Source organism: Megascapheus bottae, unplaced genomic scaffold (assembly GCF_031878675.1).
Source record: "Megascapheus bottae isolate mThoBot1 unplaced genomic scaffold, mThoBot2.hap1 HAP1_SCAFFOLD_48, whole genome shotgun sequence".
Classification (NCBI taxonomy): Eukaryota; Metazoa; Chordata; class Mammalia; order Rodentia; family Geomyidae; genus Megascapheus; species Megascapheus bottae.
In genome coordinates this window covers 453,171-471,778 of record NW_028327313.1, presented here as the reverse complement: position 1 = coordinate 471,778, position 18,608 = coordinate 453,171, and the positions used below count along the sequence as shown (strand labels likewise).

At 49.1% G+C, this 18,608-nt stretch overlaps 1 protein-coding gene across 1 annotated transcript; it reads right to left on the bottom strand.

Moving 5' to 3' along the window:
• Positions 1-1,988: 1,988 nt before the first annotated feature.
• Positions 1,989-3,298, bottom strand: LOC150040079 (uncharacterized). Its single transcript, XM_090327390.1, has 2 exons — positions 2,695-3,298; positions 1,989-2,349 (listed from the first exon to the last, which is right to left on the bottom strand). The coding sequence occupies exons 1-2, from the start codon at positions 3,213-3,215 to the stop codon at positions 1,989-1,991; spliced, it is 882 nt and encodes a 293-aa protein (XP_090183516.1). The 5' UTR covers positions 3,216-3,298.
• Positions 3,299-18,608: the final 15,310 nt, after the last annotated feature.

Below are 18,608 nucleotides of genomic sequence, written 5' to 3'. Positions count from 1 at the left end.
ATTGGTTAATTCAAATAGGGCGGGGGGTTTATTCTGGGCAGTAGTGGAATTTTCCTTTTTGGCTAGAGAAGGGCTTACGTGTCCTTCATCTGGTCATAACATGTTTTTCTCATGCTCCTTATCCTACTCCTTATCCTGTCTATACAATTCCAGTTCTCGGTCACCCTGACCGTGACCATCTTGCTGGTTATTTTTCAATTTCTTTTTATAGCTAAACACCAGCTGCTACACAAAATGGAGGCACTTCTGCTATCCTGGGAATTACAGTTAAGGCTATACATTTCTCATTCCCCCATTTTCTTCTGGTTCCTTGAATGGAATCTTTCATTCAATGAAGACTGTCTCTCTATTTTTCACTTGCTGATATTGCTGTGTAAGTACTAAAGCTTGAACCACCGATAATCGGTCTTTTACAAACTGGACTAATTTATTAAGAATACAAGGGCCAAAGGTGGGAATCAAAATGAGTATAATGAGTGGACCTGCTATGGTGGACAAGAGGGTTGCAAACCAAGGGGACTGATTGAACCAGCTTTCAAACCATCCTTGTTGGGAATGGAATTCCTTCTCTCTTTCAGCTAGTCTTTCCCTAAGTTTACTCATAGTTTCCCGTACAATTCCTGTCTTGTCTGCGTAAAAACAGCATTCCTCTTTTAAAACAGCACACAAACCACCATCCTTTAAGAAAAGTAGGTCCAAACCTCTTCTATTTTGTAGCACTACTTCAGGCAGGGATGTTAAAGACTTTTCTAAGGCCGTAATAGACTTTTCAGTAGCTTTTAAATCTGCATTCATAGCATTCTGTAAATCCATTAATTTTTCATTATGAAGTAGGGCAGTAGTTCCGGTACCGATTCCAGCAGCTATTCCTCCGACTCCCAACAGTAAGGCCAAGGTTAGGGTAACAGGTTCTCTTGGGTATCTCTTTTTATTCTCATACAGCTCCAGGATACTTTCTGAACTATGGTAGGTAATTCTAGGACAGAGTTGGATTAAAACACAGAAATCTGAGGTCTTATTGAAAATACTAGATTGCACACAGGGAGTCAGGCCAGTGCTGCAGGCCCAGTAGGCTCCGGTGGGGGCCATGAGGTAATAAGAGCCCCCATCCACGGTTAAAGTTTGACTACAGAGCTCCTGATGGGACTTTGGTACCTGACCAAGACATATTCCCTTCCCTGATACTTCTGGAAGGGTTAATTTATAATTAGGGGAAGACTGGCAACGGGCAGGTGCATTAACAGATATATAACTGGGAGGTTTTTGATTGACTAACACAAGATCTGATCCAATAGGTACAGTTTGGGCTGTTATTTGGAGCTCTATTTTAAAAATTGCTCCCATGTCCGGTCCTTGCAAGTGCCAACGCAGTCCCCACGTTCGGCCTTCTATCCATCTATTAACAGGCAAATTCTTTCCTTTTTCTGAGAAGGTAATATTAAGGGGCATGCAGAGTGCCTTCACACCACACTTAGTGGCCCATTGGCGTCCTTTTTTTACAAGAATCCAATCCTGAGAGTTCTTAATCCAGTATGCGTCCCCTGTGGTCTCACATCCCCAGGCTGCACAATAGTAATCTTTTAAATAACCACATTTGTATTGCTGGCTTAAGTCACGTCCGTCACGCGGACATGTATAAAAGTCATTTTGTGCTAAAGCTTGCCTTTTTCTAGGGCCGCAACATCCATACCCATTTTCCTGCCAATCCTCTTTTTCATACCCATCTCCCGCTATTGTGCCCCGTCTGGGGCACAAGTTTGAGGGGAGGGATGAAGGAGAGAAAATGTCTACGTCCCATCCTCCATTATTTACTCCAGCCACTAGCTGACAAAAATCTGGAGTGAGGTTGGGCCACCAAGTGCCTGGAGTGTGGGTCCCAGTAGTTAACCACACAATTTCTCCCATCTGGGACCTGATTTGCCAGGTCATGTTTCTGGGGGTATATGGACTATTAGAGGCCATCAGTAAGGGAAGTAAACAAGAGAAAATTACAACCGAAAAAGTCTTATCTTTAAGGGGTTTTGGGTGCACTGCAATGTCCATTCTGGGGTCTGGTTGGTGGAATTGTCCTGATCCTGACGAACAGCTTTCACGTGGGAGGCGTGGACCCAGGCAGCGATTCCGTCTACTTTGAGAACGGTGGGAGTTGTCAGCAGGACTGTGTATGGTTCTTTCCAGCGCGGTTCCAAATTCTTGGTTTGATGTCGTCGCACCCACACGGAGTCTCCAATTTGGAAGGGATGTGGGACGATGGGCCTGTCCTGCTGCTCCCGATATGCCGCCGCCAGGGGTTTCCAGACTTCCTTCTGGACCATCTGAAGAGCCTGTAAATGGGCCTGGAGAGAGGGGCTATTAGCATAATCAGAAACATAAGGATGGAGGAAGTTTACAAGAGGTGGGGGTGCTCCATACATAATTTCAAAGGGAGTTAGCCCATGAGGGCCCGGTGTGTTCCGGGCCCTATACAAGGCTAAGGGGAGTAGGGACACCCAATCCTTTACGCCAGTTGCTATGGCTAATTTAATTAAAGTCTCCTTTATGGTTCTATTCATTCTTTCTACCTGTCCTGAACTCTGGGGTCTGTAAGCACAATGCAACTTCCAATCAATCCCCAATAACTTGGCCATCAACTGACTTACCTTGGAGACAAACGCTGGCCCATTGTCTGTTCCTAGTACCTGGGGCATGCCATACCTGGGAAAGATGTCTTCCAGTAGTTTCTTAGTTACTACTCGGGCTGTTTCATGCTTGGTGGGGTAGGCTTCTACCCACCCAGAAAAAGTATCTATGAATACTAAGAGATATTTATAGTCATACTGTCCGGGTTTAATTTCTGTAAAATCAATTTCCCAATGAACACCTGGGCGGTGTCCTCTCACTCTGAATCCAAGTCCAATTTTGGCCCGCCCTGCGTTGACCCGAGCACATGCAGAACACTGATCAGATACTCGCTGCAGGGCTTCATCTTTTCCCAAAAGATGACCAAAGTTTTCTTGCCGGTCTATGAGGGTCTTCATTTTGTTTTTGCTTAAATGGGTTAAGGTGTGGAGATTAGAAATAAATTCAAAAGTCCACTTTTTAGGCCAAACTGTTTTCCCATCGAAAGTCCATTGTCCTTGTTTGGGGTCATAGGCCGCCCCCATTTTCTTAAGACACTCAATATCCTCTGGAGTGTATGGGAGTGGAGGAAGATTGCAGAGGGACTTTTCTGTCATTGGGAGGACTCGCACTTGTGGAGTTCTCTTACCCTGGAGTGCAGCTTCCCGGGCCGCTTTATCTGCTAGGCGGTTGCCTCTGGCCTCCAGAATAATGCAGTCAACAGGGCTATAATTTCGGCTTTGTTCTTAATGTCCTTTCCCTCTGAGGTCAGTAAGCCCCTCCTTCTATAAATTTCTCCATGTATGTGAGCCGTAGCAAATGCATATCGGCTATCCGTGTAGATGTTGAGTCTCTTACCTTCAGCCATTTGGAGGGCCTTGGTCATGGCAATGAGTTCGGCTTTCTGAGCCGATGTCCCAGGAGGTAACCCTCCGGCCCAAATCACCTCAGTCTCAGTGGTGACAGCCGCTCCCACCTTCCGCTCTCCCTTCTCCAAAAAGCTGCTGCCGTCTGTGAACCAGGTGAAGTCTGCGTCTCAGAGGGGAAGGTCTGTTAAGTCGGGCCGGGCCCCGTCTGTCTCCTCCCTGTCTATCCTGTCGCTGTCCTGTCACTACTGTGGCCAGTAACTTACTCATCTCCTTACTTCTTTTTCGATCCCTAGCACTTTCTCTCTCTCTCTCTACTACTTTCTGCTTCCCTGCTTCACTTGCTCTGTCCCTCTTCCCACTACTTCCTGAGTCTCCCGCTTATTGTACACTGCAGGAGACTCCTCACTTTTCTGGGTCACTTGCTTAACCTGAGCCAAATTGGTGGGGCGCCTGGAGGCCCTATGGAGACCCGCGATAAGCAACCGGCGATAAAGAATTAGATGGTTCCTACCTTCAGGAGTAGTAAATTCCCAATTAGGACGCTCTAGAGGAAAAGCAGCGTTTATCTCATTGGGCAAGTGGGTGGGGCGCCCATTGTCACCCGGTACATTTTTCCGGGCTTCCAGAAACACGCGTTGTCTCTCTTCCGATGTCAGCAACGCCTGCAATATCTGTTGGCAATCATCCCAGGTGGGTTGGGGGGTCACTAGAATGGACTCAATCAGTGAGGTCAGTCTGGAGGGATCCTGACTGAAGGGGGGTTGTTATATTTCCAATTGTACAAATCTGAGGCAGAGAAAGGCCAGTACTGCAACTGATTATTGGAGCCCACCCTCAAGGGGAATGCCTGGGAAGACGAGGACACCTGATCGGTCTGGAGGTCGCGGCGCCCCCTCAATCTTCCTGCCACTGGGGAATGGATAGGGTCCCTGGGTGGGGGAACTTGCGGGAGTTCCTCTTCTACTTCCCGAGGAGGTGGTCCCTGCCCTCGGTAGGGAGGAGGCTCCTCTGTCATGAGATCCATTAAAATTCCCTCATCTGGGGGTAGGACCTTAGGCTGTTTCTCAAGTTTCCTTTTTGGAGAGGCATTTTTTTTTCCTGCAGTTTAGGTTACTGCCTAAAACTCCAGCAACAGTTTAAACTCAAATAAGTTTTTTTGTTGTTGTTGTTGTTGCTTTTTTTTCCCTCAATGCAAGAACTGCAAACATCATCAGTGCATCAAAAGTCTGAATCTGGACTTAGTTTCCTTCTTTTTCTGAAATACGTCCAATTGCAACCCAGTAACATACAGAGATAAACTTTTAAACATTCATTCCTTTTAAAATGCTAATCAGATTACCCAGATTTTACCATCAGATTTTCAGTGTCAGTCTGCAAAGAAAAAGAGCAAAGATGTGGATCTCAGTCCACCTGACCAGGTTAAGTGAACGGGCCTTCATTCCAGCTTATTTACCCAGAGCTGCACCTTTGCTAGTTCACCTCTCACCCCCCAAGATGGTCACACAGGACTAAGTTTTCCCATCCTTTCTCTTAGGTAAAGTCTCTGACATTAATAAATAAATTTACATTTTAATTCCTAATATTTATCTCCAAATTTTAACTTAAGGAAATAGATTCCAAATTCCCTAATACCTCTGGGCTAAACAGAACACAATGTTTACAATGTAAACAGCTCTATGCATTTCAATATTAAATTATTTTTTAATGAAAATTTCACTTATAAAATACTTTTTCTAATTTAGAAAAATACTTTTTACCAGTTTCTCTTTAAAACAATGCAATAACCCTTTGAGACATTGTAAAATATTTTCACCTAATAATTTTCTTGAAGTTTAGACTTAGATTTACCCAATTGCCTTTTTTTTATTTCAAGTATAAATTTATCCATTGTTTTATACAGCATGCTGATAATTTAACCTTGAACATATTCACTCACTCATTCACACACATTCATCAAAAGTTGGCCACTCAGAAGAACAGAAAATCATCCATCTGTTTTTGGGACTTCCACTGACAGATTGCTGGCCACGGTCCGCACAACCTTCCAATGCTGTAAAGTTAAACTTAAAGGGGTTGTCACAGTCTGTCCCATGTTAGTAGTCAGTTTCAGTCCCGTCACAATTAAGACAAGAAACAAAAAAACACAACAGACAAAATACTTCACAATACAGCTTCGTTCCAAAACCGAAAGTAAACTGGTGTTTGGAAGAAACCCAGATGTTTCCCTTATCAGCTGGACTGAAGAGTCCTCAGACTGAGGCGAAGCCCCCAAAAAAGAGAAACCAGACGGGTCAGAAATCTGACCCCAGATGCTTCAGGGACGTCTCCCAGGGGCTGCGGTCGGGAGTACGAGCTCGTCAGCACCTCCACGGGTCCGCCAGAATACAGATTGACACAGCCGAGTCACAGATTCCAGAAATACTCTTAACATAAGACAGGACATACAAAAGACAACAAAAATTTGCTGGCCAGCTTACCTCCCGGAGGTGGGTCGGTGGTCCCTGGGTGGGGGTCTCCTATCCCGGACGAGCCCCCAATTGTAAGACCCCCCAGACTCAGCGGGACATCTACAGAAGGAGACCCTTCCCAAGAAACAACGAGACCACGCAGTCGGATGCAAACAGCAAGAGGTTTATTCGAGTACACGGGCGCCCGTTGCGACAAAGTCTCCTAGAAGACTTGCGCGCCGAGGCTGGGGAGAGGGGAGTATTTATGGGTAGCTGAAGCGTGGTTACAGAAGCAGAAGCATAGTTACAGGGAAGGGATTGGTTAATTCAAATAGGGCGGGGGGTTTATTCTGGGCAGTAGTGGAATTTTCCTTTTTGGCTAGAGAAGGGCTTACGTGTCCTTCATCTGGTCATAACATGTTTTTCTCATGCTCCTTATCCTACTCCTTATCCTGTCTATACAATTCCAGTTCTCGGTCACCCTGACCGTGACCATCTTGCTGGTTATTTTTCAATTTCTTTTTATAGCTAAACACCAGCTGCTACACAAAATGGAGGCACTTCTGCTATCCCGGGAATTACAGTTAAGGCTATACATTTCTCAACAACACTCCCAAGGCTCTCAACAATCTGAACCCTCTTAACTCCTGACAGTCTAAAATCTCTCGACCCTCCCAACCCTTTCCTAACTTTACCTAAACTCTCTCCATGACCCCTCAACAATCTCAAATCTCAACACACTCAACCCACTCAGATCGCTTAACACTCTTCACTCTCCACTGACTCGCTCAACCACTGGAGACTCTCAACCCTTCCCAAAATCTCTCCCGAACGTCTTCTAAACCCCTTAGCCCTCCTAAAACCCTCAAGCCTCTCAATCAACCATCCCTACCCACTCAGTACTCTCAACTCTAACACCTCACACCGAGTCCTCCCTTCCCTCTCATCCATATCAACCCTCTCATTCTCTCAAGTCTCCCCATTCTCCAATGTTCTCAACTCTCCAATCCTCTCAAATCTCTCAACCCTCTCTACCCCACCGACCCGCTTCCACCTTTCAGTCCCCTCCACCCTCTCAAATCTCTGAACCTTCTCCTAACACTCCCATTGCTCTTAACACTCTCAATCCTCTCAGCCCTCTACCCTCCTCATCTCGCTCAACTCTGTGTCCTAACCCCCTGCACTCACTCAAATCGCCCCATCTTCTCACCTCAATCAACTCACTCAGTTCACTCAAGTCTTTAACCCTGTGAACTCCCTCCCAACTCTTTCAACCTGTGGGGCTTCCTAGCTAGTGGAAAACAGGCAGGCCTAGGCTGCTACCTGCGGCCCCGTGATACTGTGCCTTCGGCACATACACCACCCCACCCCACCCCCCACCCCGGCACAACCAGTGATGTAAGCAGTCCGGAGCTAGAGCGCTCAGGGGCTCTCCCCGCCTGGAGGAGGAGCTCCAAAAACTCCCCGCAAGTGGGACGTGACTAAGGACATGGTGGACTGGCAGTCACATTCAGTAAAGACCAAACACCTCCTGATGGTAGGATGTGGTGGCCACCGCTCAATCTGGATTGGGCACGTGAACACGTTTTCTAAACTAAAGTTACATCTGCACCGAGACTCCGGTCTCCAGAGTCTGTGTCCCCGGGATGATTCATGGACACCACCGCCATTTCCCCCCCCCCATCGCCCGCCTACACTTCCGAGAAGGACCCCAACATCAACCCTCTCAAGCCTCTCGACCCTCTCCACTCTCTCCTAAATCTCCCAACCATCTCAGCCCTTTCACCTCACTCAATCTTCTCAACACTCTCTCTCCTCTCACAACTCTCAACTCTTCCTGAAACCACTCAAACACCCACGGGCTAACCCGAGGCAACCTTTACGCTGAATAAACAACGTGTTTGTAATGAACATTATTATTTGGCCTTTGGGGGAGTGCGAGGAGCGGGCGTTGCCGGATGTGGTGGAAGCTGGAGGAGACGTGGTTGGGGAGGGGATAAGAGCTGGAGCCCGAGGAATTTGCCTCCATGCCCTTGGTGGCAGAAAACCTCCATGACCATAAGGCCAGCTGAGCCTTATTGTATTCTCCCAGGCCGAGGTGGGTTGGGCCTACCGAACCCAATTCAGCACCCAAGGAGCAGTGTAGGGGGCCGGGCGGGGTGACGAGGGGGTTGGGCTGGGAGGGGGTACCCCGCTGTCCGGAGACCAGCCAGGCCACAAGACAAGGGACAGGGGCCACAGAGACACACTGCGTGTTGGAATGGCCCCTGAGGCAGTCTGGGTGGCTCCCCCTTTGCCTGCCATGAAAACAGGAGGGCAAACCCGGCCTTGTGGCGGGTGGCCCACAGCGTGCCGCCCACACTGCTCCTCCTTCCTGCCACCTACAGGGTCCTGGACTCCCTGGAAAGGCTCTCCGCCTAGGGGAATGGGTTGGCGCTGCAAATGAAATGCCTGACTGGAGAGTGGAGGAGCCGCTGGGGTGTCTCCAGAGAAGGGAACTCTTAGCCACGTTGACAAAACTCACGGTCCCATTGTCTAGGTCCAGAAAGACCCCCACCCGACCCACAGGCTTCTCTAGGTAGAGAGGAAGCAGTGGTGAGGTAGTACAGAGAGCGCCAGGACTGCTCCCTGGCACAGAAGAGAGGAGGAAAAGGTCCTGGGATGCATTTGGACGGAATCCTACAAAATTCCTGCACACCCCCAAAGCCCAGTAGGAAGAGTCGTCCACGCTGAGCTCCCAGTAATGTTTCCCCGAGATGAAGACCGGGTCGCCGAGAGCAAGCCTGTAGCCGGCTCCTTCCTCCCTGGAATCTGCGTGTCCCCGGGCCCCTCGAGAGGTCCTCCCGTGACCAGGCAGCAGAGGTGGACTCTGTATCCAGGGACCGAAGGTCACCGTCCCTCGGTACCGGCTGAGCGTCTCTGTCAGTCCGGGAACGGAAGGAGGACTGAGCTGCGGCTCCACGGGCTGGGGCATGAAACGCAAGGCGCACTTACAGCTTTCCAGAGCATCTTCCAACTGCTGGAGGAGTTCCACATCTGCCTTTTGGTAGGCTGTCATCAAGTCCTGCTTCTGGAGAAAGTGCCGCTCCACTGTCCACAGTTGCTTCAAACCCCTCTTTCCTTGGTTGAGAAAGCTTTCTACAAGTGGTCCTTCGCCTTCCCCCTGGAGACTGGGGTGGGGCGCCGCCACGTACAATTCCGCCGTCATCTCTCCGTGTCTGCTCACAAACCAAATCCACCGGTCCACGATTTTCCTCCCCTCCTCTAGGTTTCTCTGGTTTTCTTCTTTCTTTTCCCACAAAGTTTCCATGTGCTGTAAGATCACCTCCCGTTTCTCCTCAGCCGCCCTCTCCACTGGTGGGTGGGTGTGAACCCTGTGCTCCCGAACCTGGGAGCAGTGCTCACACAGCAGGTTCTTGTCCTCCTCACAGAACATGTGCTTGGTCACCCGGTGGGTCCCACACTGGTGCTCCTGCGAGCTCAGGAATCGCCGGAGGCTGGCTTTTCACACGTCGGAGACCACCCTGCTCAAAACCACATTGCTTCGCACTTCTCCTTGCTGGGAGGGCTCCCTGCACGCAGGGCACCTGGCCGGAGTCGTGGCTTCTGCCCAGGCAAGGCGGAGACAGGGGCGACAGAAAGTGTGCCCACACTTGATGGTGACCGGGTCCATCAACGTGTCCATGCAGATGAGGCATCTCACCTCTTCCTGGAAGGCTCGAGCAAGGACCGATTCCATCTTTCCCAAGAGCGCAATTCTAAAGAGCAGCTTCTCCTGCCCCCCGCCGCTGCCTTGATCCTTGGTACCAGGAGGCTGGATGGTTCTGGCTGCAGCAGGGTCTGCTCCAAAGACAATCTCCCCGGGCTTCCAGCCCTTTTATAGGCTGAGGTGCTGTGGCCAGAAAGGGGGATGTGCGCTCCCAGGGGTGGTGCCTCAGGCGATCTCATTAGCATATCAACCACACTGGCCAGGCACCACCTGGCCACCACTCCTTTGCTTTGGCTTTCTGCCACTGGCTTCTAACTAGGTCCTCCAAACACGACTGGGGTATTCCTCTTCGCGTTCCACAGGGATTCCTTCTGCTTATACACATGCTGTCCAACAGCCACTCGAGTTCTGGAAGTGTCTCTGACTTGGCGAAGGGACAGGGGGATCACAGAGACCCCCGGTGGAGTGCTGAGGCGAGGGGAGGGGAGGCGAGGGAAGCGGGGCAGGGGAGGAGGCCCCGGGGGGATGGATCCCAGGCCAAGAGTCTCACCCAAGGACACCACCGTGTCCAAAAAGAGAATGTGGTTTTGCTTCTGAGGTCAGGGGTGGGAGGGATGGGGACTGGCCGATGGGGAGTGAGCAGGAGGAGAGCAGGCAGGAGAGCAGACAGGGGAGGGTAGAACAGCTGGAGCTTGCGCAGGTTGCTCCCAGCCTCCACTCCTTGGTCTGCTGTGTCTTCGGGGCTTCACCAAGCCCCGAGGTGGGTTCTGACACCCAAAAACAATGCAACCCTCATGGAGCAGTAAAGTGCTGTCGGTACAATGGGGTGGACACCATGGTGTCTAGAACCAGCCAGGAGACACAGGCAAGGGACAGGGTTCACGGAGACACATGGCATGGTGGGAATGGCCCCTGAGTCGAGGTGGGGTGGCCCTCCGCTTCGACGACCATCGCAAACACAGCCTGGCAGACCCGGCCTTGGAGCTGGTGGTGATCCACAGGGTACCGCCCAGACCGGTCCTCCTTCCTGCTGTCTGGAAGGTCCTGGAAAGGCTCTTGCTTCCCTTAGGGGAATGGGTCCCCGCTAGAAATGAAAGGCCTGAAAGGAGAGTGGAAGGAGCCAGTGGGGTGTCTCCAGAGAGGGGAATTCTTCGGCACACTAGCCAAACCCGCGGTTCAGTTGTCCAGATCCAGAAAGGTCCGCACCAGACCCAGAGGCTTCTCTAGGTAGAGACCAGTCACTGGCGCTGTAGTAGAGATAGCACCAGGAGTGGCCCCTAGCACCGAGGAGAGGAGGGAAAGCTCCTGGGATGCCTTGGCAGGGAATCCTGCTGAAGTCTTCAGGCCTCTCAAATCTCCATCCCTCTCAGCCACACAACTCTCATTTCTGTCCTAAAGAGGTCAACCCCTTCCACTTCCTCATTCCTCTCACCTCTCTCAGCTCATTTCATCCTCAACCCTCTCAATCCTCCCAACTCTATGAACACCCTGGATTCTGTCATCCCTCCTAACCCTCTCCTACCCTCCCGTAAGTCTCCCAAACCCCACAACCCTCACAACACTCCCAAGGCTCTCAACAATCTGAACCCTCTTAACTCCTGCCAGTCTAAAATCTCTCGACCCTCCCAACCCTTTCCTAACTTTTCCTAAACTCTCTCCATGACCCCACAACAATCTCAAATCTCAGCACACTCAACCCACTCAGATCGCTTAACACTCTTCACTCTCCACTGACTCGCTCAACCACTGGAGACTCTCAACCCTTCCCAAAATCTCTCCCGAACGTCTTCTAAACCCCTTAGCCCTCCTAAAACCCTCAAGCCTCTCAATCAACCATCCCTACCCACTCAGTACTCTCAACTCTCACACCTCACACGAGTCCTCCTTTCCCTCTCATCCATATCAACCCTCTCATTCTCTCAAGTCTCCCCATTCTCCAATGTTCTCAACTCTCCAATCCTCTCAAATCTCTGAACCCTTCTACCCCACCGACCCGCTTCCACCTTTCAGTCCCCTCCACCCTCTCAAATCTCTGAATCTTCTCCTAACACTCCCATTGCTCTTAATACTCTCAATCCGCTCAGCCGTCTACCCTCCTCATCTCGCTCAACTCTGTGTCCTAACCCCCTGCACTCACTCAAATCCCCCCATCTTCTCACCTCAATCAACTCACTCAGTTCACTCAAGTCTTTAACCCTGTGAACTCCCTCCCAACTCTTTCAACCTGTGGGGATTCCTAGCTAGTGGAAAACAGGCAGGCCTAGGCTGCTACCTGCGGCCCCGTGATACTGTGCCTTCGGCACATACACCACCCCACCCCACCCCCCACCCCGGCACAACAAGTGATGTAAGCAGTACGGAGCTAGAGCGCGCAGGGGCTCTCCCCGCCTGGAACAGGAGCTCCACAAAACTCCCCGCAAGTGGGACGTGTCTAAGGACATGGTGGACTGGCAGTCACATTCAGTAAAGACCAAACACCTGCTGATGGTAGGATGTGGTGGCCACCGCTCAATCTGGATTGGGCACGTGAACACGTTTTCTAAACTAAAGTTACATCTGCACCGAGACTCTGGTCTCCAGAGTCTGTGTCCCCGGGATGATTCATGGACACCACCGCCATTTCCCCCCCCATCGCCCGCCTACACTTCCGAGAAGGACCCCAACATCAACCCTCTCAAGCCTCTAGTCCCTCTCCACTCTCTCCTAAATCTCCCAACCATCTCAGCCCTTTCACCTCACTCAATCTTCTCAACACTCTCTCTCCTCTCACAACTCTCAACTCTTCCTGAAACCTCTCAAACACCCACGGGCTAACCCGAGGCAACCTTTACGCTGAATAAACAACGTGTTTGTAATGAACATTATTATTTGGCCTTTGGGGGAGTGCGAGGAGCGGGCGTTGCCGGATGTGGTGGAAGCTGGAGGAGATGTGGTTGGGGAGGGGATAAGAGCTGGAGCCCGAGGAATTTGCCTCCATGCCCTTGGTGGCAGAAAACCTCCATGACCATAAGGCCAGCTGAGCCTTATTGTATTCTCCCAGGCCGAGGTGGGTTGGGCCTACCGAAACCAATTCAGCACCCAAGGAGCAGTGTAGGGGGCCGGGCGGGGTGACGAGGGGGTTGGGCAGGGAGGGGGTACCCCGCTGTCCGGAGACCAGCCAGGCCACAAGACAAGGGACAGGGGCCACAGAGACACACTGCGTGTTGGAATGGCCCCTGAGGCAGTCTGGGTGGCTCCCCCTTTGCCTGCCATGAAAACAGGAGGGCAAACCCGGCCTTGTGGCGGGTGGCCCACAGCGTGCCGCCCACACTGCTCCTCCTTCCTGCCACCTACAGGGTCCTGGACTCCCTGGAAAGGCTCTCCGCCTAGGGGAATGGGTTGGCGCTGCAAATGAAAGGCCTGACTGGAGAGTGGAAGGAGCCGCTGGGGTATCTCCAGAGAAGGGAACTCTTAGCCACGTTGACAAAACTCACGGTCCCATTGTCTAGGTCCAGAAAGACCCCCACCCGACCCACAGGCTTCTCTAGGTAGAGAGGAAGCAGTGGTGAGGTAGTACAGAGAGCGCCAGGACTGCTCCCTGGCACAGAAGAGAGGAGGAAAAGGTCCTGGGATGCATTTGGACGGAATCCTACAAAATTCCTGCACACCCCCAAAGCCCAGGAGGAAGAGTCGTCCAAGCTGAGCTCCCAGTAATGTTTCCCCGAGATGGAGACCGGGGCGCCGTGAGCAAGCCTGCAGCCGGCTCCTTCCTCCCTGGAATCTGCGTGTCCTTTGCTTTGGCTTTCTGCCACTGGCATCTAACTTGGTCCACCAAACATGAGTGGGGTGTTCCTCTTTGCGTTCCACAGGGATTCCTTTTGCTTATACACATGCTGTCCAACAGCCACTCGAGTGCGGGAAGTTTCTCTGACTTGGGGAAGGGACAGGGGGATCTCAGAGACACCCAGTGGAGTGTGGAGGCGACAGAAAATGTGCCCACACTTGATGGTGACCGGGTCCATCAACGTGTCCATGCAGATGAGGCATCTCACCTCTTCCTGGAAGGCTCGAGCAAGGACCAATTCCATCTTTCCCAAGAGCGCAATTCTTTTTTTTTTCCTGAAACAATTTTTTATTGTAATTAGTAAAAGTAGGTTTCTCATACACAGCGTTTATTACATTGAGGAATATTCCATGGATTCCTAGTTTCTCCAGAGCTTTTAACATAACGGGGTGTTGGATCTTGTCAAATGCCTTTTGGGCGTCTATTGAGACAATCATGTGATTTTTGTCCTTGCTCCTGTTGATGTGTTGAATTATATTAATTGATTTATGTATGTTGAACCAGCTTTGCCTCCCTGTGATGAATCCAGTTTGATCATAGTGTATAATTTTTTTGATGAGTTGTTGTAGACGGTTGGCCAGTATTTTGTTGAGAAGTTTTGCATCGATGTTCATCAAAGATATAGGTCTATAGTTCTCTTTCTTTGATGAATCTCTGTCTGGTTTGGGGATGAGGGTTATACTGGCTTCATAGAATGAGTTTGGTAAGGAACCTTCATTTTCAATTTCGTTGAAGAGCTTGAGGAGTATTGGTGTGAGCTCTGCTTTGAAGACCTTGTAGAATTCAGCTGTGAATCCATCTGGCCCTGGGCTTTTCTCAGGAGGAAGTTCTCTAATTGCCATTTCTATTTCAGAGCTTGAAATAGGCCTGTTGAGTTGGCTTAGTTCTTCTTGGTTCAGTGTGGGTGTGTTAAAATTGGCTAGGAATTCATCCATTTCATCTAGATTCTCAACTTTGTTGGCATAAAAGTTTGAGAAGTATTCCCTCATGATATTCTGGATCTTGGTAATTTCTGTCATGATATTACCATTTTCATCTGCGATTTTGTTTATTTCGATATGCTCTCTTCTTTTTTTGGTAAGATTTGCTAAGGGCTTGTCAATTTTGTTAATTCTTTCAAAGAACCAACTCCTTGTTTTGTTGATTCTTTCTATAGTTTTTTTGGATTCCAAATCATTTAATTCTGCTTTGAATTTAATTATTTGCTTTCTCCTACTGGGATTAGGGTTGGTTTGTTGCTCTTTTTCCAGGAGCTTAAGGTGAGACATTAACTTGTTGGTTTGTAATTTTTCCAACTTGTTGTTGTGGCACTCAGCTCTATAAATTTTCCTCTGAGTACTGCCTTTGCTGTGTCCAAAAGGAGTTGGTAGTTTGTGTCCTCCTTACTGTTAAATTTCATAAACTGTTGGATTTCTGTTCTGTTCCGATCTCTTCGATGACCCATTGGTGATTCAACAATGTGTTGTTCAGTCTCCATGAGTTACAGGGTTTTCGTTGGTTGAGATGTGTGTTCAGTTCCAGTTTGATGCCTTTGTGGTCTGAGAGTGTTCATGGAATAATTTCAGTGTTTCTGAATCTGTCCAGGTTTGTTTTATGGCCTAAGATGTGATCTATTTTTGAAAATGTTCCATGTGCTGCTGAGAAAAACGTATATTGTGTTGTTGCTGGGTGGAATATTCTGCAGATGTCTGTTAGATCTAGTTTGTCTATATTTGTTCAGTTCTAAGGTTTCTCTGTTGAGTTTTTGCCTTGTCAATCTTTCAATAGGGGAGAGTGTTGTGTTAAAGTCACCGACAATCACTGTATTTCGATCAATGAATGTTTTCAGTGTAAGTAAAGTTTGCTTGATGAAGTTTGGAGCTCCGGGATTGGGTGTGTAAATATTTAGGTTCGTTATGTCTTCCTGGAGGAAAGATCCCTTTAGTAGTATTTAGTAACCTTCTTTGTCTTTTCTTACTAAGTTTGGTTTGAAGTCTATTTTATCTGATATGAGGATGGCAACTCCAGCCTGTTTATGGGGGCCTTTAGCTTGATGGAGTTTATTGCAACCTCTCACTTTCAAGAGATGCTTGTTTTTTGGGGTAAGATGTGTCTCTTGAAGACAGCAGAACGATGGCTCTTGCTTTTTGATCCAACTAGACAGCCTATGCCATTTAATTGCAGAGTTGAGTTCATTGATATTGAGAGTTAGCATTGAGAGATATTTATTAGGTCCTACCACTTTTAAAAGCTTTTATTTGGGCCTGTGTCTTGACAGTTCTTGTGGTCCTTAGGTGGTATGCTGTTTAGGTGCCATTGCTTTCCCTATATTGCATTTATTTTGGTTTTCTATGTATAGAACATCTTGCAGAATTCTCTGTAGTGTTGGTTTTGTTGCGACATATTATTGCAGCTTTTCCCTGGAATGGAATGTTTTTATTGTTTCCTCAGTTATGAATGAGAGCTTAGCTGGGTACAGTATTCTTGGTTGGTAATTATTTGACTTCAGGGCATGACATATATGCTTCCAGTCACTTCTTGCTTGCATGGTCTCTGCTGAGAAATCTGGAGTTATTCTGATTGGTTTTCCTTTATAGGTTACTGAACCTTTTTCCCTGGCTGCCTTTAGGATCCTTTTTTTGTTTCTATTGATCCAGTTCGGATTACGATGTGGCGATGGGATGTTCTTTTCTGGTCAGGTCTGTTTGGGATTCTAAAAGCTTCTTATATCTGGATGGGCCTGCCCTTCTGGATATTTGGGAAATTCTCTGAGATGATTCCCTGAAGTATATTTCCAATACCATTGACCTCTTTCTCCACGCCCTTCTCAATTCCAACTAGCCTTAAATTAGGCTTCTTAATTGTATCTTGGACCTCCTGAAGCGCTCTCTCATTTTTCCTAGATTTGGATTGACTCATTTTCTGTTCTTTCTCTATAATAACTAATCTTCAGCCCCAGAAATTCTCTCCTCTGCATTGTCTAACCTGCTATCAAAGCTATCTACTTTATTTTTCATCTCCCTTGCTTCTAATTGCTCATTTTTGATGCCTTGCTTCTCTTGTTTTAGAACATGTATGGATTTCTTTATCTCCTTGATTTCCATTTGAGTGGTTAGCTCAGTAGCTTTATTTTCTTTGAACATTTTCTGGAGTTCATTCACCTTTTTATTTGTGGATTGTATGAATTCATCTATCTTTCTTTGAAAAACCTTTATTATGGCCTCCTTTATGGCTTCTTCTTTTTCATTTATCACCTTGTTTATGGCTTCCTCCCTTATCTCTTTCTTTATATTTTCACATTTTTCATTAATGATGTTTATCAATTGCATTTGTACAGCACTTGGAAGACTCTCCTCTAGGTTTACCAGTAACTGTTTCATTGGCTGTTTACATTGGGTGAGGGGGGTGGGGGATATTGTTTCTTGATTTGACATTTTTCTTGAGTTTCTTGTTCTGCCCATTTGAAAATGGGAGCAAGATTAATACTAAACACGATTATAGTTTTTCAGATATAACCAACCTAGACCTCTGTAGCTGGCAGACTCTAGATGTTCACAAGTTTTGATTCGTATTATCACTCTTTCTTTTTGTGCAATTACCGACCAGTCTAATAATCCACTGATAAGCGATTTATACCCAAAACAATAAGCCTCTCAATCCAATCTGTATTGTCTTTAAGTCCCTCTGAGACTAGAGAATAATTAAACACCTAGATATACAGTGTTGCTCAACAGCCATCAAGTGTAGATCCATGCAGTATAAGGGTTGAAAGACGAGCAGAGGTCCAGAGATAGAAAAATAGAATGGGAGAGGTCAGGGGGTAAGTAGGTAGCGTATTTGAGTACAAAGTTTGGAAAGTATTAGAATAAAACTTATGTGTTGCTGCACGACTAGCTCATAGCCCAACCTGTGGCCTCACAGTGGACCATGGGATGGATCTGCGAGCTTCCATCTGAGCGCGGATATGGACGTTTTCCTGTGCTGCTTCCAGGGGCAGCCCCAAGCCAAGGGTCTGGGGATTGAGAGTTTCAGGGGCTCTCAGCAGGACCAGCAGGAGACCCCTCTGTTCCCAGGGGCGTGGCCCAGCTGGGGACGTGGGTTCCAAGGGCGGAGCCTTGCCTTTTTGGTTCTCAGAAGGGGAGCTTAACTGCTGGTCGGCCCTTCAGATCCCTGCTGTGTTTCCACTGCTTTGTCAGAGTCTGTGACTTTGGGGTGCCCCTCGTGGTGTCTTGCTCAGGATTCCCAGTTGGAGGATGCCCCACTGAAAAATTGAGGGGGGGCAGATGCTGGCTCCTATTTTCCCGCTCCCACTACCCACTGTTGTAAGGCAGGGTCCCAACGCCCTCCACTCTCCAGATCCAGTGGCCTGGGACAGGAGCCTGGTGGGCGGGTGGGAGCTGGGACAGCTCCGCCTCCTCTTTTGGGGTGCTGAATCTTAGGGTCCCCCCGCTTGTCAGTCTCCAGTCAGAGGGCTGGGGGTTGAGCCCGTTGGGAAGATGGGAGTTGGGAGAGCCCCGCCTCCCTTGGTGGGGTCTTGGGTCTTATGGGTAGCCCGCCTGTCAATCTCCAGTCAATGGCCTGAGTTAGGGGGCTGTTGAGGGAAGGGACAGGATTCTAAATTCCTAGCCCCCCTGCTCCCGCCAGTCTTTCTCGGGCGGGGTGCTGGGGTCTGAGTTAAGTTCTATTGCTTGGCACCCACTCCGCTTTCCCGATGTGTTTGGGGACGCGCTGTATTACTCACGACTCTGCGTCCATCTTCGGGTGCTCCAGGGTGGTGGGGAGTCTTTCACTCCCCTCGGGTCTCCGCCGCCGCCTGTGTTCTGCGTCTGGGTTCCGCTGCTTGGTGTTCTGGTTCCCTGTCTGGGTTCTGCTGCTTCCACCATTCGCTGGCCCGGTTCTGTGCTGGTTTCTGCTGCCGCTGGGCTCCCAATCTTTTGCCCTCCACTGCCCCCACTTTTCGTGGATTAGGCCTGCCGCCACTTTCCCAGCTTTTCGCGGCTTTCCGCGGCTTTCCCGGCTTGGATCCGGCGGTGAGAGGTGGGGGAGGGGTCTTCGCATTTCAAATTCTTTGAGAAAGTTGGATGTGAGCTTTATCTGAATTTCCTTTCCGGTTTGAGTCCTGCGTGCAGGGAGCCCTCCCAGCAAGGAGAAGTGCGAAGCAATGTGGTTTTGAGCAGGGTGGT